At 35.2% G+C, this 26,400-nt stretch overlaps 1 protein-coding gene across 2 annotated transcripts in view; it reads right to left on the reverse strand.

Annotated features, from left to right (window-relative positions):
• The window catches only part of CSMD3 (CUB and Sushi multiple domains 3), a 1,270,863-nt gene that overhangs the window by 166,555 nt on the left and 1,077,908 nt on the right, over positions 1-26,400 (reverse strand). For both annotated transcript variants that reach the window (XM_047842282.1, XM_047842281.1), the window contains 4 exons: positions 22,348-22,461; positions 21,757-21,852; positions 19,998-20,201; positions 5,458-5,582 (listed from right to left, as the gene is read on the reverse strand). In XM_047842282.1, coding sequence (XP_047698238.1) covers positions 5,458-5,582; positions 19,998-20,201; positions 21,757-21,852; positions 22,348-22,461 — 539 coding nt within the window. The remainder of the gene's footprint in view (positions 1-5,457; positions 5,583-19,997; positions 20,202-21,756; positions 21,853-22,347; positions 22,462-26,400) is intronic.

A 26,400-nucleotide genomic window follows, 5' to 3' on the forward strand; every position in this document is an offset into this window, starting at 1 on the left:
GTGAGGAATCCGGTGTTTTGCATTTGAGTGACCTCAATCTACTTTAGTTCCACTTTTTGATATGACCCAAGGAAGCACTAGTGGGTTTTGAGTGTAGCCTGGGTGTTTGAGAAACCTGAAGTCATGAAGATCGGTTAACCTAACATGGGGCTCCTGGGTGGCTCTGTTGGGTTAAGCATCCGACTAGAGCTCTGTAGAGTAGGGTTCTGTGCTGGCAGCTGGGAGGCTGGAGCCTGCTTCAGATTGTGTGTGTGTGTGTGTGTGTGTGTGTGTGTGTTTCTCTCTGCCCTTCCCTCACTCATGCTCTCGAATAAAAACATTAAAAAAAACCCTAACATCAAATTGGAAGCCACGTAACTTGTGCAGGGAGGAATACATAGAGAATATTGGGTGGTTTGGCTGGAGAGCATAATTATAATTATGGCAGGGTGCATAGGCTAGGTTTTCTGGTTTTCAAAAATTAGAGTTGTAATAAGTTTTTTGTGGTAGTTCAATTTTCAGTAGCAAATGTGTATGCAGAGGATCTTATTAAAATTGAGGCTTATTTGAAAAAAAAAAAAAAAAAAAAAAAAATTAAAATTGAGGCTTATTTGAAAAAAAAAAAAAAAAAAGCCTGTAAATATTGCCTTACATGGAAAAAAAATTTTTTTTCAGATGTGATTAACCTAAACATCTAGAAATAGGGAGATTATCGTGGATTATTCAGATGGGCCCTAAGTACAGTCATAAGTGTTCTTATAAGAAAGATGTCAAAGGAGATTTGACACATACAGAAGAGAAGGCAATGTGACCATGCACGTAGAAAATAGAGTGATATAGTCAGACACGTAGGAACGCCTGGCAGCCAGCAGAAGTTAGAAGAGGCAAGGAAAGGCTAGAGCCTGGGCAGAGGGGAGAGTGGAGGGTCCAAGCACAACCCTGTTAGCACCTGAGTTTCAGCTCAGTAAAAATGCTTTGGGACTTCCAGGCTCCAGTACTGTGAGAGAATCAACCTCTGCTATTTTAAGCTCTCAAGTGCATGGTAATCTGCAACAGCCATAGAAAACTAACACAATTTGCCACTAGGAGTCTGGTCAAATTGTGAATATAATTTGGTACAATAAACACAGAAGGTGTAGGTGGCTCAAGGAAATGACTGACGACCCACAGTGACAAAAGGCCAAACGAGAGTCAAATAAATTATTTAAAAAGCAGCAGCTACTGATTCCCTGTTTAGAAGAATTTTGCATTAAAAATGGAGCTGTCCATCATGGCAACAGGGTAGCTTCATGGGGTAATGAATTTCCAATCACTAAAACCAGATATTCCTCATATAGACATTCAAATTTCATTTTAATTTGCTTGTTAGGTTATATTTAATCATGATGATCATTCTACAGGTTGACACAGTTAAGTAACAAACATAAGTTTCCCAAGGTCTATCACATAAAGATTGCTCTTTTGCTTAATAACTCTGTTATGATAGCCCCTTTGGAATTCTCCATCAATATGCTTTGCTAGAATAGACAGGCAAATAAATGAATACACAACTCCCCACAAACATCTCATGTAAAATTAATATAACAAATTAGTCTATTTGTTGAGGCTCTTTCTAAAGATTGCTCATTCTATATTATTTACAACTTTTCCAGCATTCTAAATGTTTCTTCTTTTCTTTCCGTCAGTGGTTATCACATTTCATGTCATATATGATTTATTATACATTCATCTAATTCTTTATTCACACACATATTTTTCCTAACTGAATAAAATAAAATAGGCATTGCTTTAAACCTGGCACACCAGCCAGGTAGTTTTAGGTAAAGTAGTAAAATTTCAAGTACAAATCACACATTACACATGTGTGTGCATATGCTATATAATGGTCTATGATTTAGTGGTATGTCTAAAACTATCATACATATAGAGATCAATTAGAAAAAAAAAGTTTTGGTTAGTCCGTTAGAGTATTTAAGATTAAAAATCCAGTATGCCTCACATTCTGTAAGTTTGATACATGCTCCATTTAATTCAAATTTTGTTTTCTAAGGTGTAATCATTAAATAAAACGCTTCCTCAGTGAAAGAGTTTATAGTGTCATTGATATTGTCTGGTTTTGAAGTGTTTGGTTTGGACAAGTGATATACAACGCACGTTTTCTGCAAATGTCCTCTTAGTTCATCATGCTGTCCTAACTCCTTAAAATATCCAAAACCCTGCTTGTGGAGGGATTCATTAGGTCACCCTAAAAATATTTACTGAGCATATACTGGCAGACACTGGCTAGTTGCCAGAACAGATTTAGTTAGTGCCCTCAAGATCTTATGGGTAATTAACTAAGTGGTAACAGTAAAATGTGACAGATGTTATAATAAGGAAATTACAGAGACCTATGAGAACGTGCAGCATGGGACTTACCCTTTCCTCAAGTTCACGGAAAGCCTTCCACAGGAACTGGTTTTAAGTTGAGACAGAAATGATGACTAAGAATAAGCCAAATAAAGGGGGATCAAGGAGAATGTCACCTGCAAAGGGAACAGCACGCACAAAGGCCCAAAGGCAAGCGAGAGCCAGGCTTTTATAAAGAACTAAACTAGTGTGACTATAAGTGGTGACAAAGGAGGACAAAGCACAAAAGGTATAATCAGCTGTATCAAGGAGTTAAGAATACAGGGAACAGTTGAAGCAGGAAAGTGATAGTATCAGGGTTTTTATTTTTAGGTTACTGTCTTTGCCCTCTGAAGAACAGATTAGAGGAGAGTAAGACCCTGGGAAAGGGATGATGACAACCTAACCTTAGGGTAACAATATGGATGGAGAGAAATAGACTTATTTGAAAGATTTGTGAAAGACAGATCCCACAGATTTCATTGTGTAGAGTAGGAAAGGGGGAAAATTATCAAGATTTCTGGCTTGTGCAACCGAATGGATGAGGGGCTCATTCTGAGCCAGAGAACACTGAAGGATACCCATAATGATGAGAAAAAATCACGAAGTCAGTTTTGAACAGGATGGATTTGAAATTCCAGTAAGAAGTTTAGTTGAAATGCCCAGCAGGCAGTTGAATAAATGACATGCAGCTTAGGTGAAAGCACTGGGTTAGATATTTACACTTGAAAACTATCATTTATTCAGTTCTTTTATTTTTTTAAGTTTATTTATTTATTTTGAGACAGAGAGAGAAAGTGTGCACACACAAATGGGGGAGGGGCAGAGAGACAGGGAGAGAGAGAATTCCAAGCAGGTTCTGTGCTGTCAGTGCAGAGCCCAACATGGGACTCAGTCTCACAAACTGTGAGATCACAACCTGAGACAAAACGAAGAGTCGGACACTTAACCGACTGAGCCACCTAGGTCCCCCTCAGTTCTTCATTTTAAAAAATGCCTTCTGATGGTCTATTAAGATGCAGGTCCTGGGCACAACTGGCACAAAATGGCAGCCAAAGACACGGAAGTAGACAAGATGGCAGACAGCATGGTGTAACATGAGATAAACAAAACCACAGCATCTCTCAAACACTGTATCTGATGGGCTGAGTAGGAAGAGGAGACTGTATTCCTAGATGTAGAAGCATGAGCCATGGGTATAAAAAAGAAAACAAGACAAAGTCTAAGAGAGTATTGGTGCCATGAAAACCAAGAAGGAAAAACATGTTTTAAGAGTGAGAGGAGAATGGGCAGAATTAGGATGTTGCTGTCAGAATAAGCAGGATGAGCAACACAATGGATTTAATGATATAGAGTCCTCAGTGATTGCTATGAGTAGCTCAGAGCACTGGATGCTGAAGCCACACTGCAGGGCTCAAAAACAAAGGATGAGAACTAGACAGGAAAGGCTGGGGTTTTTATTATTGTAAGATGAGATGGAAATAGACAAGCTGACATGAATATGTGGATGCTGTAGGATAACCTTGATAAACTGACAACTATATGATAAATGTTCTATGAAGGCTCTAAAGGCATCATCCTATTTTCACATTTTCTATACAACTTACAACATAGGCAATTCTAAAATCCTTGTTAATTCAGGGCACCTGAGAGGTTCAGTCTGTTAAGCATCTGACTTTGGCTCAGGTCACAACCTTGTTGTTCATGAGTTTGAGCCCCACGTCTGTCTCTGTGCTGACAGCTCAGAGCCTGGAGCCTGCTTTGGATTCTGTGTCTCCCTCTCTCTCTGCCCCTCCCCCGCTCACACTCTGTCTCTCTAGCTCTCTCAAAATTAAGTGAACATCAAAAAATTTTTAAAAATACTAAAATAAAATCCTTGTTAATTCTACCAGTGATAAGATAGGATTGATTGGTTTTCTCTGAATTTTACAAGTTGGCCATAAAATGATAGTACAGCTAGCCAGAATATAAGCATAGATCTCTTGGTCTTTCCATTTTTAATGCCTTTAAAACACTGAAAATGTATATTTCATGTTTTCTCATTGGCTAACTGACCTAACAGGTATTAGGAGTAATTTTCTGCAAAATTACAAACTCAAAAAGTTGATTTTTTAACTAAAACTTATACTTTTATCTATTTTCAGTTTTAATGGAGGATTTCTTGGCTACTTTCCCATAACTGATATATTTCTCAAGTTTCCAAAGGAACACCTTACAACCCAATTGGAGAAGTAATCAAGTTATTTTTATGAAATATAGATTATGTAATATTTTGTGAAGAATAATTACCTTCCATGGAGTAGTCAAATATCACCAATTTATGCAAAAACAATCTCCTTGTAATATAGAGTAACTGGTCAAATTTCTCCTCCCGAAAAGTGGTTATGGTTGAGATAATATGGTAGATTGTGTTGCTTGTCTATAGACTAGCATCCCTTTTCTTGCTAACAAGAAAACTGGTTTTGTTCAATTAAATGAGGACTGTATACTTCAGAGGAAGCTGAGCCCCATGCTTAACCTAGGTACCTAACGTTGATTTTTTAGAGCCAAATGACAATACATCTTTTGCTTTTGGTCAGTGTATAGCATAGGGATGGATAGTCTTGCAGTTTTGGTCAATAGTACAGGACAGAAAGTCTACTGGAAGGATTTCTGAACGTTTTTCAGCCATCGTAAAGATAGATAGATTGAAACGTTCCATTTTGGCTATTGCTATTGCTGTTAGAGCTTTGGTAGCCATCTCAAGTTCATGAGAAAAGAAGACTAGGAACTAAGCCAACATGCTATGATGGCAGAGCAGAGAGAGGGAAAAACCTAGGTCAGTAATGATGCAACTGAACCTCCCAAATAAACAACCTCTACCGCTAGATTCCATGACATCCGGAACAAACATTTTTCTTATTGCTTAGGCCTTTTTTAATTGATTTTCTGTTACCTGCAGGTGAAAACAATAAGTACCTTTCTGCTACATTCAACCATGCCAAGGAAAAGGAGTGGCTAAATCTTTAGAAGTAACCTTCATCCCCCTTATCTCTAAAAGGATTAACTTCAAATATACAGGGAAAAGGAGAAAAATTTAAATTTCCTTACTTGAATGCCAGCTCCCTCTGGCACTGTGATCTTCCACACACAATTCAGGTTGTTGTCATAAGGCTCAGGGTAACCAGGAGACAAAATAGTCCCTTTGCGCTTTGTTAAAACTCCACCACAGGGCACTAAAAGTAAAACAATTCAAGAGAGCAAGTTAATTCTAATGCAGAGGATTAAAATAAGAGAAAAGGTCAGAGATAACATCTTAGACAGATACTACAATTGCAAACACAGCCAAATCTTATTATTTCTTAAAACTCACAAGAACAATGAAAATTAAGTCTTCCTTCCTAAAAACTTTGAAAAATGCTTAGACAACATGAATGGATAACCTTTTAATGGCATTAATCTAAAATCATATTACAATAAACTCAATGACAGCATATCATTTTTAGTATATTACTAAAAAGTACATTGGCACATTTGCATTAAAATTAAAATGTAGATAACAGAATTTGTTGAAGAGTTATTTTGTATTTGTTACTTTTGTCTTCATGCATCCTTTGAGGAGTAATAGTACTTTTCAGGAGAAATGCGGATGATGATCACAATGGTATGCTAATAACATTTGTATAGAGCCTATTGTTTGCCAGGGACTCTCCTAAAGCAATTTACAGATTTTAACTCATTAAAGCCTCTCAACAATCCACTGAGATGTAAATAAATATTCTCCTCATTTTACAGGAAATAGAGTCACGAGTGATTAAATAACTTGTCCAAGATCACAGAGCTGGTAAGAGGAGAAGGTGAGATTTGAACACCGATAGTTTGGCTCCAGAGTCCATGCTCTTGAGTAGAAGAAAGAGACTTGGTATGGTGCCAGTCTGGTAATTGCTAGTACAGCACTACAAAAATGAGTAAGTACGTAGGTCTGTTCTGGAAGTCAATAAAGGCCTCTATCGCTTTTTAAAAGTACTAACCTTAAAGGAAAATTCTCATACCCCTAGTACTGGCAGCTTGGTTTTGGGCATAACCTAACTTACAATTGTAAATATGCGTAATGCTGGACATGTTCCTTAAACTCTCTGAAACTCAGATACCTTGTCTGTGAAATGATAATGCAATGGTTTAAAAAGAGCTTTTATGAAAAATATACAGATAGGATAATGTATACAAAGAAGCTACTACATTGCTTGGAACACAGCGAGAGGTCAATAAATTGTATGTCATTTTACTATTTCCTTCTACAACTATTGTTATTTCAGATACCACTGGCACTATGGTCCTCGGGTATTTGTTGTAGTCTGGTTATAGTCGTAAGGTATCAGGGCTATGTCTTTCATAATATTTTTTAAGTTAATAAGTTTTCTGCCACTTCTTAATGCAAAAGCTTAATGCAAAAACCAAGGGCAATTGCCCAAAGGAGTTACAAACATTTTTAATAGTGTAAACATGTATCTTTAAAGAAAGTCATTTTGTTGTATTTTCCTATAAATTTGTGTTAATGGGTTAAATATTAATTCAGTTTAAGTTGGTCAGAAAAAAATTTAGCTCCTCAAAAAAGAAAATCAACAGTTTTAGATAACTTGAGAATTAATGTGCCAGGAGTGGAAGAATTCTAGAATAGAACTTCACCCCAAAAAGATTATAAATAAGTGATTGATGAAGTGCTGATTCTGAGTTGAAAGCAAATGTAGATGCCCTTCCTCTCCATTGTCACTGTCCTATCTCACTTGCACGTTTTTCTAGTTGCTACATTAATCATATCAATGGACCTCCATTGATATGGGTGTATTATCCATGTACTTTGTCTCTATATTATTGCTAAAATGACCTTTTTAAAATTAAAATTTGCTCATCTTATTTCACTGATGAAAGTCCTTCAAAAATCTCCCCATTTCCTTCATTCCACAGATAAATACAGTTAATTTTTTAATCTCTAACTACATCTCTAGGCTTGTATGTACCCATGATTTACCAATATTTCACCATCCCAAACCCTCTTCCCAGTTCAGGCTACTAAACTGATATACTCTCTTAATGCTATGAGTTGCTACATCCTTCTCCCCCATAGCTAACACTACCATCCATGGTCATTTAATGCTGATAGTACCTCTTGACCTCTTTGCTGACTCCCTTATCTGTTAAGTGTCCCATAGTTTTCTATAGCACCAAGTTCTTTCCTATGCAGTTCTATCACAGATAGCTCATATTATGTTTTCATATTCTTTTTATACATTAGTCTCTTCTAATAGACTGAAGTCTGCGAAGATGAAGCAATCAACTTTTTGTCTGGTACTCTGCTCCCTGTGGTGCCAAGATTCTAACTCATCTACCCTTTGCATTCTGAGGTTTCCTTCTCTGCTGCTATAGTGATAAGTCCTCTTTTCCTTACTTTCCAGTCTGTCCTCCATTCATTTCATCAGGGTTTTGTCTTTACTCTGTTGGAATGACTATGTCAAAGTCACCATAATAGTCTTGTTGCAATGTGATATTCAATTCTTAATTTGCATTTTACTCAACCTATGAATAATTATCTCCTCTTGTTAATCACTTATTCCACTTTGAGTCTTTCTTTGCTTAGCCATCCGGACACCACACTGTCTTGCTTTTTTCTATGCCACTGGTTATACTCATAATCTTCCTCCCTCCCTTCCTTCCTTCCTTCCTTCCTTCCTTCCTTCCTTTTCTTTCTCTCCTAGCGTTGGTGGTATAGTGGTGAGCATAGCTGCCTTCCTTTACTTTCTCTTTCTTTCTTTCTTTCTTTCTTTCTTTCTTTCTTGCCTTTCTCTTAGTATCTCACCCTCTTTCTCTGATCCTTTAAATGTTGTAACATTCTGTGACCCATGCCATCTTCTCTTTTCTCTCTAACCATCACCCCTCTATAAGGGCATCTATTTCCATGTCATTGATACAGTATGACTACAAAATATTTATCTTTAATTCTGACTTGGCTCAGAATCCTGAAATAATATGCCTAATAAGCATTTCAAAACTAATATGTCTAGGGGCACCTGGGTGGCTCAGATGGTTAAGCATCTGACTTTGGCTCAGGTCATGATCTCACCATTCATGAGTTTGAGCCTTGCATCAGGGTCTGTGCTGACAGCTCAGAGCCTGGAGCCTGCTTCAGATTCTGTGTCTCTCTGCCCCTCTCCCACTCATGCTCTGTCTCTCTGTCTCTCAAAAAATAAATAAATATTTAAAAAAAAAATTTTAAACCAATATGTCTAAAACAATACTTTTTAAAATTTCCTCCGTCTATACCATTCTCCACCTCAGTAAATGTCACTACCATTCACCTAGTTCTGGGCCAAAACTGTAGGACTCATTCATCTTAATTTCTCTTTCTTATATTCAAGTTCACAATTACATCTACATCCGATCTATCAGTAAACTTTCTCAGCTCCATTTAAAAAATGTACCATGAGGCTTACCAGTTCTCATCACGGACCATGACCTTCCTATTGAAATTACCATTACTTTTCCTATCCACTATTACACTAGCCTTCTATTCAGTCTTTTTTCTTCTAGCCCACCTGCTGGAAGCCGAGCTATCCCAGCCTGAGTGGCAGGGCCGGGGCTGTGGACGGATTGGTGACTGCAGGGCGGCCTGCCAACAGTGAAGCTTCTTGTACTCCCGCTTTTAGGTAATTTGGCCTTAAAAGTACCCGGGGTATTGTCTGTTGGGGAATTGCCCTCGGCAGGCCCCCTGGGAAAAGAACCATTAGGGAAGAAAATAAGGTTCCGCAAGGAATTGTGTGGTCTTAACGTTTAGCCCTTGCCATCCCCTAAGGAGACTCCTCTACTTACAGGAAGGATAGCCTCATACCTTTGCCAGCAAAGAGGGCCTGTATAGGAGAGACATATGGATTTGAAAGCCCCACTCCAGCAACTAAGGAGTGTATCTCTGGGCACAGGTGACTTCAACCGCTAGGCCCACCTGGCCCTCCGGAGGCATTCCAGATGATGACTGAACCTAGTCGGTTAAGCTACAGAATGGTTCATTGGCTCCTAGGTGTGTTGTCTCTCTGAGAATGTATGAGGCATGGGTTTCTAAGGCCTTTTCAGCCCCTTTCTGGCACCTCGGACTGAGGCAAACACATTGTTCTTTTGGCCTCATGTGGTTAGGAGGTCATGTCCCTGTAACTGTTCCACTTGAGGTGTTGAGAAATGGAAGGCCTTTCACGAGAACAGCAAAGTAAATGCTTTGCAGATTATAGATAAACGCAGATGCATAATGGAATAATGTAAGAAATTAATCTATAATCAAAGGGGTATGTGGGAAAGTTAGGGGAAAACCACCATGTTATTTCTTAAAGGTCGTTTATACATAAGAACATTTTCAAAATTAGATAATGTTAGAAAAACATAGATGACGTATGCTACAAGGAAATCACTAGCATATATAATGCCACGTTTGCTACAATAAATCGGCCAGTTCAACACACTGCTGTTGTCTGTGTCCATTTTTATTTTAGTTTTTTATTTTAGCTTTTTATTTCAGTTTTCTGTTTTTATTTTTATTTTTGTTTTGCTTTATTTTCACTTTTTCGCTGACGCCGTTCATCCTTCGGGACCCCCTGGACCTGCTGGAGCTGGACTCCAGCACCCACCCCTCTTTACTTAGCCGCAGTGATTTTTTAGAAACTAAGACCACCTCATTCCCTAGCTCAGTGAATTCCCTCTCTGCTTTGAGAAATGTCAAACTCCCCACAGCCTTTGAGGCTCTGTATGACTTGGCCTCTGCTTTGCCTCCACAGGACTCTTCTTCTGTCATGCTTGCCATCATTCACGCTGGTCCAGGCACCTGGGATTCTCACTGTGGCTTGAACACGTCAAGATCTGTTCCTGCCTCACAGTCTATATAGTTGTTTACCACCCAGACTTGTATAACCCCACTCCATTCATCTCATTTGGATATAAGACAGCAGCATGCCCTGGATGTTTTCTTCTGACCTCCAGCCCTTTCTTTACTTTTCCCCACGGTACTTAGCGCTGTCTGAAAGAAGAGAACACATTCACTGATGTGTTGCTCTAGCACCCTCCACTAAAATGTAAACTCCACTCTCATCTTCTTATTCAAAGTGAGAATAGAGACTGACAATTAGTAAGCACTGACTACATGCTCCTTGAATAAACTGTTGATTGACTGGTTGTATATCGGTGTATATACTGCGGTTACAGGTCCCTCTTTGCCATTCCTCCATTATTCCTTTCTCTCAGTATTTCGCTAAATAAGTCACATATAGCAATATAAATTTTCATATAATAATATAAAAAATACTATGAAAATATCCCCAGATATGCATTACTACATATTTTACTACATATTTATAAAGTTTCAATTCCCACATATATTACTTAACCTAACATTTGTTTTCTATTTTAAAAAGATACACAATGGAGTACTACGTGGCAATGAGAAAGAACGAAATATGGCCCTTTGTAGCAACGTGGATGGAACTGGAGAGTGTGATGCTAAGTCAAATAAGCCATACAGAGAAAGACAGATACCATATGTTTTCACTCTTATGTGGATCCTGAGAAACTTAACAGAAACCCATGGGGGAGGGGAAGGAAAAAAAAGAAAAAAGAGGTTAGAGTGGAAGAGAGCCAAAGCATAAGAGACTCAAAAACTGAGAACAAACTGAGGGTTGATGGGGGGTGGGAGGGAGGGGAGGGTGGGTGATGGGCATTGAGGAGGGCACCTTTTGGGATGAGCACTGGGTGTTGTATGGAAACCAATTTGACAATAAACTTCATATATTGGAAAAAAAAAGATATACTATAAATTTCCGTAATACTACGGATTAGTATTATACAATATAACATGGATTAAAACAGGCTTCAGACAAGCATCCTGGGTTCTGCTTTTATCCTTATCCTGGTTTCATGTCTAAACCATAGAGGTTTAACTCTCTATAAAAGATAAATACTAATCTTATCTACCTCCTGGTGTTGCTATCAGCATTACAAAATTAAAAAAGATGCTTAGGGGCTCCTGGGTGGCTCAGTCAGGTTGTCTGTCCAACACTTGATTTTGGCTCAAGTCATAAATAATCTCTTGGTTTGTGAGTTGAGCCCCACACAGGGCTCTGTGATTCTTTCTCCCTCTTTCTCTCTGCCCCTTCCCTGCACTCTAGCTCAATAAGTAAATAAATAAATAAATAAATGAATGAATAAATATTTAAAAATGCTTTATAGTGCTTCTTAAAATGCTAATTACTATTTATTACTATTTTGAATAACTGCTTCAGGGATGAATGGATGGATGAATAAATGAATCAGTGACTGTGGTTTCAGATCCTGTATTTATTTCCTCATCAATTTCTCTCCTGCTCCAAGAAAAGACAATATAAACAGGTGTTGCCATGGAGCTAATACAAGTAAAAGTAGTTTTTTTCTGGGTTTCTAAAGGTCTTCAGGGGGGGAAAAAAAAAAAACCCAGCAGATAAAGGTGATGGGATAAGCAGCTAATTAAAGATTTTTTGCCCAAGGGCAGTACATGGCGGGTTCAGGGGCTTTTCAAGAGACCTCCCACTAACAAAAGTACTTATGCCTAAAGCCATATATTGTTAAAGCTATTAGTGGCTGCAGGGGGTTATTTGAATCACAGTCTCAGAGGGAGGAGAGGTTGGATTTTTAGGAGAATGATTAATTTTAAGAAATCGGAAGTATAACAAGGTCATATTTGGAAGATAAAAACTCAGTCTTCAGCATATTTTTAGTTTTACATTTATTCCAAGGCTCATGTTCTTATCAAAATATGATTGTGGTTTATTATAATTTGCCTAAGAATGACTTGATATGACAGATTTGTGCAAGATTACTAAATATCTTTTATATAGTGGCTATTTAAATTTGTGGACTCTCTACCTTAGTATTTGACCATGTTAACTATAAGCACAATTCACATATCATGACTAATGGGGCTGGTTTCCAATCAACAGTTTAATTTCAGTATGTCGGTTTTTGCAAAATTACTGAACATTTTATTGTGTTTTACCACAACAAAAAAAATGGAAGTGTTGATAACAATAGTAAGAACAGTGAAACTGAAATAATACAGTTGACATGAAAATCATTAGGAATGTAGAAAGCTGCTTTCTTTTGGTTCAAATGGATGCTCAGTTGGCTTAACCTGTTAACGGAGCATTCATTTGAACAGTAGAGAAAATACAATCACCAAATCCTGTAAGTAGACTGTCGAAGATTACATTTAAACTGTAAAGTATAAATAGAGAATTTGTTCTCCCCCAGAATAAAATTACGCATATAATATGTAAATGTATTGTTTGTGTTTTACCTATGTCTCTTTCCTAATTATCCAGAAAGATAGTTAGAAGAGTTTTAAACTTAGGGTGGCTTGTAAAATCTAAGCAAGCAAAGTGAGCCAGAGCATCACCATCTGGTAAAAGTCTGAAATTAAAAATACATGGGCCCTGGACTTGGGAAATGGACGGGTTGTCTGACCTCTGCAAGGATTCAGAAAATTATCACAGTTAATTGTTAAAACTCATTCATCGAGCAAATGTTTACTGAACACCTATTATGTGCCAAACGTTTCTTGAACACCTATTGGGTCTTCTTTTGGTGGAACATAAAAACAATATATTGTCAGGGGAGAGAAGGGCAAAAAAGATTATAAAACTAAAAACAAAACAAAACAAAACAAAAAACAAATAAAGAAAACCCCAGACTACATATAATAGATGGGCAGTTGCCATTAAAGAAAAGCAGAATAAAGATATAGAATAAGTGGAGAATGGTGGTAGAAAATTATTTAAGATAGGCTGTCTGAGGAAGATTATCAGGTTGAATGAAATGGTGTAGTAAGCCTAAAAACTACCTTGGGGATGTATGTTCCAGGCAGAAAAAATAGAAAGTTCAAAGGCATTGAGGCAGTTAATATTTTATCTATGAAGAAATATTGAAAATGAGCTAAAATTAAAAATAATACTTTGATATTAACCTAAGAAACTGTGTGTTTGGCTCTCATATTTGAATATTTAAGATGTCAAAACTTTCCTTTTTTTAATACTTATGAAATAATTATTTGTATTCAGAACATTTTTGAAGCTAAAAATATTTACAGTTAAAAATAGAAATAAAAGTGGGATGCTTGGGTAGCTCAGTCCATTGAGCTTCAGACTCGATTTCTGCTCAGGTCATGACCTCACGGTTCATGAGTTCGAGCCCCATGTCGGGTTCTGTGCTGACAATGTGGATCCTGTTTATAATTCTCTCTCTCCTCCCTCTCTGCTCCTCTTCTGCTCACGCTCTCTCTAGATCTCTCAAAATAAATAAATAAGCATTTTTTAAAAGTAAAAAAAAAAAAAAGAGAAGAAATACAAGTATATTTTCATTTATGTACAGGTTAGCAGTTGGACCAAATGGTAGAACCTAAACTGAGTTATCATCTGAGTGTCATTATGAATCAGCGCCTCTCCATTTCTAGTCTCATACAGATGCCATATGTCCTTCAGTTATATATTCAATTTTCTGGATTTCACTTGTTCTACAGGCTGTGCATTATTTCTCCAATGGCATAGGTGATACATCCTTTTCATGTGAACTTAGCAGAAAACAAGTTGTCTTATTCAATTTTCTATCACTAGGTATACACTTTCAAACCAATTCAAGATGAAAAGTAGTCTGTTCTCTGTTCAGACTCTCCATACACAGAGTGACAAGTTTCTCAAAAAGGCCAGGGAACCCCCTACAGATAGGTGGACTTCTGACAGAGAGACTGTAATGGCTCCTAACTGCTTCAGCTTTTGCTCTCAAAGTATAAAGTGAGGCTGAATTCAGACAGGTTGGGGACAGTTTACTAACATTTACCCCTGAAGCTGAATGTCAACCATGGACTAGGGTCTGGTCTGAAAGTCTTTTATAGGCTTTAGTGCCTGGTAGGACCGCTTGTCCTTGCTGAAATGACCACAGTGGAATAGCATCATCCTCCTTCCATTTACGTGGATTTTTGTTTCTGATGGCAAAAACACTGGGATTAACCACCTGATTTATACATGTGGCATATGAAAAAGCTTTGTAATACTCCTGAAACTCAATATTGCACTATATGTTAACGGAATGGAATTTAAATAAAAACTCAAAACAAACAAACAAAAATACACTAACGTCTTCTTTCATTAAGATTAAAAAAAAAGCTTTGTAATAATCATATAGAATAGGGATTTTCTTCTGTTTTATTTATTTGTGTATTTATTTAATTTTTTTAATGTTCATTTATTTTTGAGAGTGAGAGACTGTGTGAGCAGGGGAGGGGCAGAGAGAGGGGGAGACACAGAATCTGAAGCAAGCTCCAGGCTCTGAGCTACCAGCACACAGCCGGGCACAAGGCTTGAACTCATGAACTGTGAGATCATGACCTGAGCTGAAGTCGGACACTTAACCAAATGAGCCACCCAGGCACCCCAGGTTTTTTCTGTCTTAAACAAAAATGATTTATGTTTAGGGTTTAGAGTTCTTATTCTCTGTATCCTACTTTATATTATTTTTCTCTCATTTCCCTTTCTTATTCCTAAAATCTTCTTTCATTTTTCTTGTTTTACTCCTTTTTTTAATGTGTATTTACTTTTGAGAGAGAAAGCACACAAGGAAGGGGAGAGGCGGAGGGGGGGCAGAGGATCCAAAGCAGGCTCTGTGCTGACAGCAGAGAGTCCAATGTGGGGCTCAAACTCACGAACTGCAAGATCATGACTAGAGCCAAAGTTGGAAGCTTAACCAACTGAGTCACCAAGGCGCCCCTTGTTTTACTCATTTTTTAATGTCTTTTTATAGTTTTATTCTTCTAACCCTGTCTCACTTTCATAAATTTCTTTGGATAATGAAGTTTTTTTACTTTCCAAAATCAGAAGAAAAGTCTGAATTCAAATCTTGGTTAAATATGTATACTCAAGGACAATTAGAATTGTAGTAATCGCTGTTTAACTTTTAACTTTATTTTAATTTTATACCCCTGCAAACAATGAGAACAAACCAAATCATGAACATGCGCCTATTGTTTAAAGTCTCTTTCTTTTCAACCATTTGTCCTTAAATGTGTCAATTGGTGGAAAGAAATTTCAATCTCCCCCAAAAACAGATTTTAATAAATAATAACTATTATACCCCAAGAAAATTGCCATTATATTTCATCCAATGTCTTTCTTAAAAATGTCAAGTGCAAAAAAAATATGTTGTATTCAAGGGACTGTAAATTAATAGAATTGGAAAGGATGATAAGAGTGCATATTTTTAGCTTTTTAAAAAAAGATGCCAACATCTTCTGTGAAAGATAATTTTAACATTTTATTAACTTTAAAGTGCTATTGAAACAACACATCAACAAATTAAAAAGCAAAGATATTAAGCCTTTTGTCATCACTGAATGTAAATTCTATATTCTAGAACCAATACCTTCAGAATTAAAGTCTTCTCTCCTGATTCTACAATGGAAGATTTAGCAACAACAAAAAACAACTCAGTCATTCAGTACTTACGAGGTTCCAAGAACTATGCCAAATCATTTAATAATCACAATAAACCTATGAGGAAATCCTCTTAGTTTCCTGCTTCATCTATATGGCAATTGAGAACCAGAAAGTTTGTAAAATTCCCAGGGTCGTATAGTAACTCACCACATCTCAGTGCTGAGGTCACAGCAGAAGACTTTACCCAAGACTTAATTAACTCTTATGCTAAACTACAGTTTGGAGCTATGCGGGATTTTATTCAGTTTTACATGACTCTTTATGACTTTTCCCCATTAATGAGGACATTAGTGTGATAAATATACAAATAGGATCTTTAAGAGGTGATTTATAGGTTTACACTTCAGTACTTTGCATATGTAGGTTTTCCCAACACTCAAACTAGAGGAAGAGATGAATTTTTTTGAATGATATTTAAAGATTAATGAGCTAGTTTATGAGTTTCCAGATGTCATTATATCACTCTAGTTTTATAATAGATGATTATCTTCAAGGAGTTTTCATCATGTATATGAAACTAAAAAAGACAGCTACTTACCTAGCTGTCTTCTATTATATGGTATTGATATTTTCTATCGATACATAAATAAACTAAGAGTGACACAAATTATATTAAAAAATACTAGGAAAAGTGAGATAGAAATAACAACTGATTTTCTATACATATAGAGAAATATTAAAAAATCCATCGTGAGGCTGAAGAGATTTATTATTATCATAGGTCTGTCTTCAATTATTAAACTGATTTAAAGCAATGTAATTTCCGATTTATGCATACTGCATGACTAATTTTAGCATAGACATAGAGGAACATTTCTCTCAGCTCATGGTCCTTTAGTTTAGGATAATTTATTTATTACTATTTTATAAGAGTATGAAGTCAACATATATTGTGGCTCAAAAGGAGAAACATTATCTGTTTTGTCTTTATGAGAGGATAAAAGTACAGAAAGGGGAAGATCTGTTAGTACCATTAACACAAGCTCCATGCTAGATAAAAGGAGGAGGCATATCAACTCCAAATGAGTTGTTTTCCTGTACCATTGATTTTCAAAAACATATTTCAATAGGGTAAGAAATCTCACATTATAAATAAAATGTAGATATCACATTAGGAAAGCTTAGCTTATAAATCAAAACCTATAGAGAAGCAGTCTTCTGTCATTTAGGTTGACGTTTAGAGTCAGAGAAACTGAGTTTCTGCCTCTACTCCACCACTTACTATATGTTCTGTCAGTTCAAAAATAACTACTTTAGGGGGACAGCCTGGGTGGCTCAGTCAGTTAAGCATTGATTCTTGGTTTTGGCTCAGGTCATGATCTCACAGTTCCATAGGATCGGGCTCAGTGCTCACAGCACAGAGCCTACTTCATATTTTCTCTCTCCCACTCTCTCTGCCCCCTCCCTGTCCCGTGCTCTTTCTATCTCTCTCTCAAAATAAATATAAAAAAAAATAAAAATAACTATTTCACCTAAGACTCAGTTTATTCAATCATAAATTCTGAAAGTAACTTTTCAATTGGTTTGCTGTGAAGATTAAATTGAATATGTATTTAAACTACTCAGTATGAAAACTGGCAAATAAAAAGCATTAAGAAATTGGTAATCATATCAGCAAATGGCACTGTGAAAACTGGACAGGAACGTGCAGAAGTATGAGCCTGGACCACTTTCTTATACCATACACAAAAATAAATTCAAAATGGATGAAAGACCTAAATGTGAGACAGGAAACCATCAAAATCCTATAGGAGAAAACAGGCAGCAAGCTCTTTGATCTCAGCTGCAGCTATTTCTTACTTGACATGTTTCTGGGGGCAACGGAAATAAAAAGCAAACGTGAACTATTGGGACCTCATCAAGATAAAAAGCTTCTGCACTGCAAAGGAAACAGTCAACAAAACTAAAAGGCAACCGATGGAATGGGAGAAGATATTTCCAAATGACATATTGATAAAAGGGTTAGTATCCAAAATCTATAAAGAACTTACCAAACTCACCACCTAAAAAACAAATAATCCAGTGAAGAAATGGGTAGAAGACATGAATAGACATTTTTCCAAAGAAGACATCCAGATGGCCAACAGGCACATGAAAAGATGCTCAATATCACTCATCATCAGGGAAATACAAATCAAAACCACAATGACTTACCACCTCACACCGGTCAGAATGGCTAACATTAACAACTCAGAAAAGAACAGATGTTGGTGAGGATGCTGGGAAAGAGGAATACTTTTGCATCCATGGTGGGAATGCAAACTGGTACAGCCACTCTGGAAAACAGTATGGAGGTTCCTCCAAAAATTAAAAATAGAACCACCCTGTGACCCAGCAATTGCACTATGAAGTATTCATCCAAAGGATACAAAAATGCTGATTTGACGAGGGCACAAGTACCGTAACTTTTATGGCAGTGCTATCAACAATAGTCAAATTATTGAAGAAGCCCAAATGCCCATCGACTGATGAATGGATAAAGAAGATGTGGTATATATACACAATGGAATACTATTCGGGAATGAAAAAGAATTAAATGTTGCCATTTACAACAACGTGGATAGAACTGGAGGGTATTATGTCAAGGTAAATAAGTCAGGTAGAGAAAGACAGATATCATATGATTTCACTTATATGTGGAATTTGAGGCACACAACAGATGAACATAGGGGAAAGGAAAGAAAAATAACATAAAACAAAGATGGAAGCAAACCATAAGAGATTCTTAAATACAGAGAACAAAGTGAAGGTTGCTGGATGGGGAGGCGGGTAAGGGGAATGGGTTAAATGGGTGACAGGCATTAAGGAGGGCACTTTTTGGGATGAGCACTGAGTGTCACATGTAAGAGATGAATCACTGGGTTAACTAACCTGAACTAAAAATAAAATAAAATAAAATAAAAAATAAATAAAACTAGATACATGTAATTTCATTTTCAGGTATCATAAGATATGTTATTAAAATATATTTTACATATTTATAAGTGTATATGTGTTATATGCATGTTATATGTGTGCATATACACTCTCGTCACATTCTGTGAACAACTGGAACTGAGATTATTAAAATAAAAACAAAATTGTGCTTATCTCTTATTTTTTAAAAAATGTCCCTCTTATTTTCTAGATCACATGCCAATAAAACTTTAACAAGTAAGAATTCAACTCATGAGAACTATTTCTTAACTTGTGATTATGTATTACCATCCTTCATTTAATGTAATACTATGTAACCAAAGAAAATAATTTCCAGATATGCTCTTGGGACAGAGAATAAATAAACTTTGTAACTTACTTTTTCATATCTACAGAATGCTATAAGAACCAAAAGTCATTGTAATGATCCTAAAATAGCATAAAATTCTAACTGTTTTATGGCTTAGAGAATATTTTAATATGTTTCATATAACATGGTTAAGAGCCCATTAAGTTAGAAAGTGTATATTCTGTTTACCAATTTAAATTAGATACAGTATACAATAACAATACAAACAATAAAGTTTGAAACATTAAGATCTGGCTAACCTTAATGTATTCTACTCATTCAAAGTATTACCACTGAGACTTGTGAGAGACTGAAAAAATCTCTTATTTTATATTTTTTACACATATTTACAATAAATAAAAGATAAAAAACAGATTTATTTTCTAATGCATATTTTGTAATTCTTTTGATGCCAAAGTAGAATATGGCCAAAGAAATCAGCTTCTGAGATCTTTAAATGATACATAAATTCTTTACATATTGACATAGGACACTCTGCATAATGTTTGAGAGATATTTATTTCAACAGCCCATATCATTAGCATTTAAATTTTGTTATTGGCAATATGCACATATATAATCATCCATCTAAATCAATAAATGAGGACACTATTCAGCTAATTTAAAACAAAATATTTTTCATTCATCACATTACATCTCAACTGCATCCAATATCCGCATTCATTTGCATATCTAGGTACATCATAACTAACAAAGTATTTAAGGATTAATGCATAACTATTAGATAACATAGAATTATTGACAGATGCAAGATAAGTACTTTTGATATAAAATATAAAATATGTATAATCACAAATCTATCAAATTTACACACTTACCAATACAGGTAGGTAAGGAATCATTCCACTGGGCCAGAGAATTGGGAACTGTATCACACCTAATTGCGATGGATCCATGGAGGATGTATCCTGGATTACATTCAAAAAGAACCAATGAACCAACTGCAAATTCATTGCCGATCCTTCTTCCGAATCTTGGTTCAGGCACAGAACTGCATTGTGTGGAACTTGTTCTAGGAACAGCTGTGTACAAATAATTGTTTATTTTAATTTCATATTTGGTAGAGAAGTACAGATTTCAAAATATAACTAAACAAATCTCAAAGAAATATTCACTTTTTATCAGCACTCAAATTAACAACTTGAATACATTTCTAAAAGTTTTTTTATTCGTACAGAATAAAATACAAGTTAAAATGGATACTGCTTTGTCATCAAGATTTTTAATTTAAAAACCATTCTACTTTTGAGTCTTTAAACAACATCAAGTAGATTTTTTTTATTTTTTGTTTTACCAAACTCATTAATATAACAAAGTACTTTGAATTAGATATTTAAATTTATGGGATGATGACTGAAAGATCATGTGTTTCTCTTTTTAACCTGGGATACCAAGTTCAAACAATATGTGGCAGGTTACATGAGGTGATGTCACAATTCACTTTTCAGTAGTTTCATCAATTTAAAAAAGAAAACACAACATTTTACTACACAGCAGGTTCACAAACTTAGTTGTTTAAAATATGTTTGTTACTTATGAGGACAATTACTATGTTCAAGGCTAAGTAGAATAGAAGTCAGACAGATTAACAACAATAGAAGTTTTAATTTTAATAATCATACAATATCAGATTTGAAATTGTTTTTAAACTTTATAGGTACGTTCTCGATTGTGACTTTTTTGTTTTAGTAAAATAGAATGATAACAGGATGTTTTTTCTTTTTAAAACACATACAGATGGGATTAAGGAGTTTGACAACTGCCCCGAAAATGATATGATGCATTCCAAATAGATTGGTTCCTCTTACGTGACTTGTAATAGTGCCTTTTTCAATTCATAATATCTCATACTGTTTAATGAAGGAATACTATTGAAAATGAAACAGTATAATATTATAGCCAACATTATAAATGGGATAAAATCAGTTAATAAAAATATCAAATCACAAATGTCTATAAATGTCTTAGGAATAAGTCCAAACTACTACATGATCATAAATAATTAAAATATTTGAAATTATAGGTCTTTTCTTATTTTAATGGTAATATAAAGCCTTTTCTTTAAAAGGCAAGAAAAATCTATGTAAACAAACTTTCAATTGCACAAAAATATTTAATAGCCATGAAGAAAGTTTGAAATCTCCTGAAAGAATGAGAAACTAAAATTTTAGAATGGAATAATGATTTCCCTGCATGTCTAAGTACATCAGCACAAAATTTGCCACATTTTTAATTTAGAATGCTGGACTATGGGGAAAATAGAATATGTGGAGACTGAAGAGTTGTCAGGAAAAAAAAAAAACAGATGCTTTAAAACAATACGTTGGAAGGAAGGAAAATCATACTTGAGAATGATGATGTAAGCAATAGGTCACTTTTGACCTTGGTCAAAGTAACAATGCTCTAGTGAGAAGGGAGGGAACGGGGCAAAACTTAAAACAAAATAAAACAAAACAAAACACAGCTTTGATCTCTCCTATATGGTTATGAGGAGCTCGTCATTCAATAAACTCTGAACATAACATGAGGAAACTGATATCATTCCTTACTGTGTTTCTAGGCTACAGGGTCACTTACCTTGATAAACAAAGTGAAATCCCTTAGCTGTTATTGGTCCAACTGAAGTAAATCGAATTGTGATCTGATTACCTGAACTCAGTGGAAGTGATTCTCCTACTCAACAAAACAAACACTAAGATATCATAAATAATTTCATTCAGTAAACCTAACAAGTTATATTAATTTACACTGTCTTTTGAAAATGTCAATCTATGTTCTATCAAATTACTTCAATATATCCTATCTCTGGCAATATATTCTTCGGGTTCAGCTTCAATCACAACCTTTTTACAGAAGGCTTTAATTACATTTTGATACATATTGTCTCATTTAAAAAGAATCCTTAAATATTTTATATTACATTTAACACCATAGACTAAGTGACTAAATATTATATTTACTTGATTACAACGCCCCAAAATAGTTGGTTATATTTTTCTCAAGCGTTCGAGTTATTATCGTGTTTCTACTTTTTTTTTTCAATAAAGAGTGATTCTATTTTCAGTTTATTTCTAATATGGATGACATAAATCTCAACTTTCACTACAATACCAATCAAAGTCAGTCTTTAATCAATAACTGATGCATGGCAGTTCTATTAAAGGATACCTGAATGGGATCCTGAGAGGGAAGATAACAGAGAAGATTGCTGAGTTGGCCCATCATACACCTCAACAACATCGTGGAGTGATGTCTGGAAAAATACAAACTGGCCAAACACCACTGATCAACAGGAACCAGGAGAAGCAAACAAATCACCAACCATCCATAAACGAAAACAAAAAATAAAAAACAAAACAAAAAAAATAGAAAGAGGAGGAGAGAGAGAACAAAGTATTACAATATAATACTCATCTTTTTTTTTTCTACCTTTAAAAGAGGGTAGATGCCAATTGGTTGATATGCCTGACATATGTATTTCAGGTCATAAAGGTAATGACCATGACCTAAAAGCAATAAAATTTTTAGATACTATATTTAAAATAAATTAAATGGGTATATACAGCATTTATTTTGAGATCAGAAATCATAAGGTTGGTGACTAATACTTTATAATAACTCTTTTTTTTTTTTAATTTTCCCATTGGTAGTTTGGCTCTTTTCACTTTGTGACTCTCTTCCCTTTTTCTAATTTTTTTCTCCTCTTTTACATAAGATAATATTTTAACTTAGGGGAAGTTTTGTAGATTGCTTTGAAAATGCTATTCCATTATGAGTAATACTTCCACTGGAAAAATATCAGTGAGATTCTTTTCAGGTACGCAGTGTTTAGTTCACATTCTAACTTAAAACGGTTCCTAAGCATATATTGCTAATATTCTGCCAAAATAAATATTACTTATAATTCCTCAACAATTAAGGTATAAAATTTTAAAAAAATGAATGCTTTTTCATGGTAAGTACAGATCTGAAATACTTATTAATGAGTATTTATAAATGTCTCCTTATTTTTTACTTTTCCTTTAATTATGCCCTAACATTAAGTATAGAAACAACCCAAACTGTAACTTTAAAAAAAAAGAAAAGAACTTGTTTCAGAGCAGAAAGAAGCTTATGTTTTATGTTTTGTAAAAAATGAGATAAATAATAAAAATTATCTTTAAAACATTTTATTGAATACAAAACCTATGGGTTTAAAAGAGTGATTTCTTAAAAGTTTAATAATGTAAAACCAAGGTAATTTTTATCAACTCAAAATCACATTAGTGTAATTAAACGATATTGCATGAATACATATATTTTAAAAGTTCATTATTATTTACACTTCAAATCAAGATTATGGTCATCCTTTGGCGGTCTTATGAAGACAGGCTAGTTCATCTGAAACATGCTGAGTTTTGCCTATGAACACATACATGTAATACTGTAAACAAAGCTATACTTTTTTTTTTTTTGGCCTGCTAAAATAAGCTGGTGATCTCAGTCCAGTTCTTTGTGGGGTAAAGGAAAAGGAATACAGACACGGAGTTGTTGTTTTGAACACTTCCCGAATATTGACGTGCTGTATTTCATAAACAATCCTCCTGAAAACATTGCTTCAAAGTCATGAAAACAAATTTATGTTTCTATCAAATCAGATACATGTAGGCAATTGTTTTAAGAGTTTACAAGTCACATGAAATTTCAGTCCAGACCTTTTTAGAAGATCCATATATTGGTCTACCAAATCCCAAACTATTTAAAAAACATTCGAAAAAATATTAAGAAAGTTTTTGTTTTCTGTTTTTGTATTTGTTTAGATTGGTGTTTGATGTGTTTTCAGATGTGTCTTTGAAAGCTTCAGTGACAATGCAGGTGTTGCCATTGCCAAGTGTTCCCTTTCCCCCCAAAATCATGTTAGCCTAATTATAGGAGCTTTGCTAAGAGCATGTGCAACAAGGCTCTTGGTAGATAAACTATTCTTTCTTTATGTCTTTTTGGAAAGACCTTAGATGAAACATTAAAATTCAACATCCCTTAAATCTTTCTGCTTAAATATTTCAAATGTTTCATTCGGAAACATGCCCAGTTCCCAAGCAGATCACCACATTACAAACATCTAAAAAACAAAACAAAATAACACCCACCCTGTTCAAAACAAAAACAAAAACAAATAAAAAAAATCCCACACACAAAAAAGAGTCATCCAAGAGCTTTTTCTAAGGAAAAAGGGGAAAAAATATTTCTTTCCTCTTGTTCACAATTGTTATTTCTCCACAGGTCCAGCAGACTTTTGTGTCACTTGTAAATGGGAATGTTGAAAAGTGTGACTTTTTTTTAATGTTTATTTATTTTGAGAGAGAAAGAGCAAGAACAGGGGATGGGCAGAGAGAGAGAGAGGGAGAGAGAGTGAAAAGTGTAACTTTTAACAATATAGCCATTAACACAGTATATTTGCATCATTTTAAGTAACAAACATTGTATGGCATGCCCTTGGAGTGTTCTTAGTAACTCGTGCCTGTAATTTGTTGTGCTAATTCTGAGGTGACAATGAAGAGAATTAAGAAGCATAGGGGGTGAAGGAGTGGAGCTTTGAATCTTGCCTTATGAAGTACTTACTTAGTACTAATAAGCTACTACTCATTTTTAAAAGTTTATTTATTTTGAGAGTGAGAGAAAGAGCACATGCAAGCAGGGGAGGGGCAGAGAGAAAGAGAGAGAGAGAGACTGAGACAGAGAGAGAGAGAATCCCAAGCAGGCTCTGCCCTGTCATGGTAAGATCATAACCTGAGGCGAAATCGAGAGTCATATGCTTAACTGACTGAGCCACCCAGGCACCCCAGCTACTATTCTTTAATTGCTATCTAACTCTGTATTAACATAGCCAATGGAAATCTTAAAGTAAAAATAGCTTTTATTAGGAGAAAAGTTACTTGAGAGCATACTAATAAACTATTACATGAAAAATAAAAATTTTAAGTACATTTTGAATACATTTTTGTAGTATGAAATATTTGATTTCAATCAGTTGATGCAAATCAACATTTGCATGGTGATTTCAGTTCCTACACATCAGCAGGTTGAGTATTGCCTCAGCAAATTATGTTACAAGCCTGAACCAAATCTTAGTCAGAAATCTCAAGAATTGAATGGTAAACTTTGTGTTTGCTTTTCAATTCTGTCTGCAAATGCCTTTATTTAGTTTTCTTACATTCAAGACATCAGGTCTTCTGCTTCTAAAATGTTCTGAATGGCCAAGTGCACCCTTGGCATGGTTGAGACTTTGTAGGAAAAAAAATTGTGAAAGAGTTTAAGATGGATCCAAAGATAACTGAATGTTCGTTTTTGGTAAGTGAGATGTTTTTAGCATACCTTTCTGGGTTACTGGTGTTTTGGGGCCTGTGGTGTATGTAATGGATTATTGTCCAATTGACAGACATGTTCTGTATCTATCCATAAATTAATTTTAGCATCCTATCTATCTATCTATCTATCTATCTATCTATCATCTAGCTATCTATTGATCTATATTTGGTTATTGAATTCTCTGTTGAACCACTGTAGTATTTGACTAAAATGTTCATTAATTCTTGAGTTCAATAAAATTTTTGATGCAAGAAAAAAATTTGATACATGGTTATTTTATATTTGCATGGGAATCACAGTTATGTTCCCTTCAAAAAACAAATCAAAAAACCTTTTAATACTGACCTAGATACCTCAACTTAATGACTGGACCATCTTTTTATTTCTAGGACTACAATTAACCCCCAAAGTTTGGACTGATTATGCCTTCTGGAATGATTAGCAAGCCCTCTATCTTCTTTTTCTTAGTTTCCAACAGAGACACAGAATTCTCTGCATCTCAGCTCCACGCTTCTTTCCCTTACTCTGGAGATCTGCATGTGGACATCAAAAGCACCTTGTTCTCAGCCTATTAGAGTAGGCTATAAACACAAAGCTGTTTCTTACGAGAAACACCACTTCCAGTGAACTTTTTTTTCTTTCTTAAGCATAAGAGATCTTAAAAATAATGTTTTAATTCTTTTATTAAAATCCATTTTAAAATGCTATAGATGTATTATTGCGAGCTGAGAAAAGGAAGAAAAGGGAAGCCTGATAAGCTAGAAAATACCACCCAAAATAACCCTTCAAATCAGCCGATGCAAATAATCTATTATGTCTGAAACTACTTCTGACCTCTTATTTTCCATATATTTTACTCTAGAATACAGTTTATTA

The sequence above is a fragment of the Prionailurus viverrinus genome, chromosome F2 (assembly GCF_022837055.1).
Source record: "Prionailurus viverrinus isolate Anna chromosome F2, UM_Priviv_1.0, whole genome shotgun sequence".
In the NCBI taxonomy this organism is placed as follows: Eukaryota; Metazoa; Chordata; class Mammalia; order Carnivora; family Felidae; genus Prionailurus; species Prionailurus viverrinus.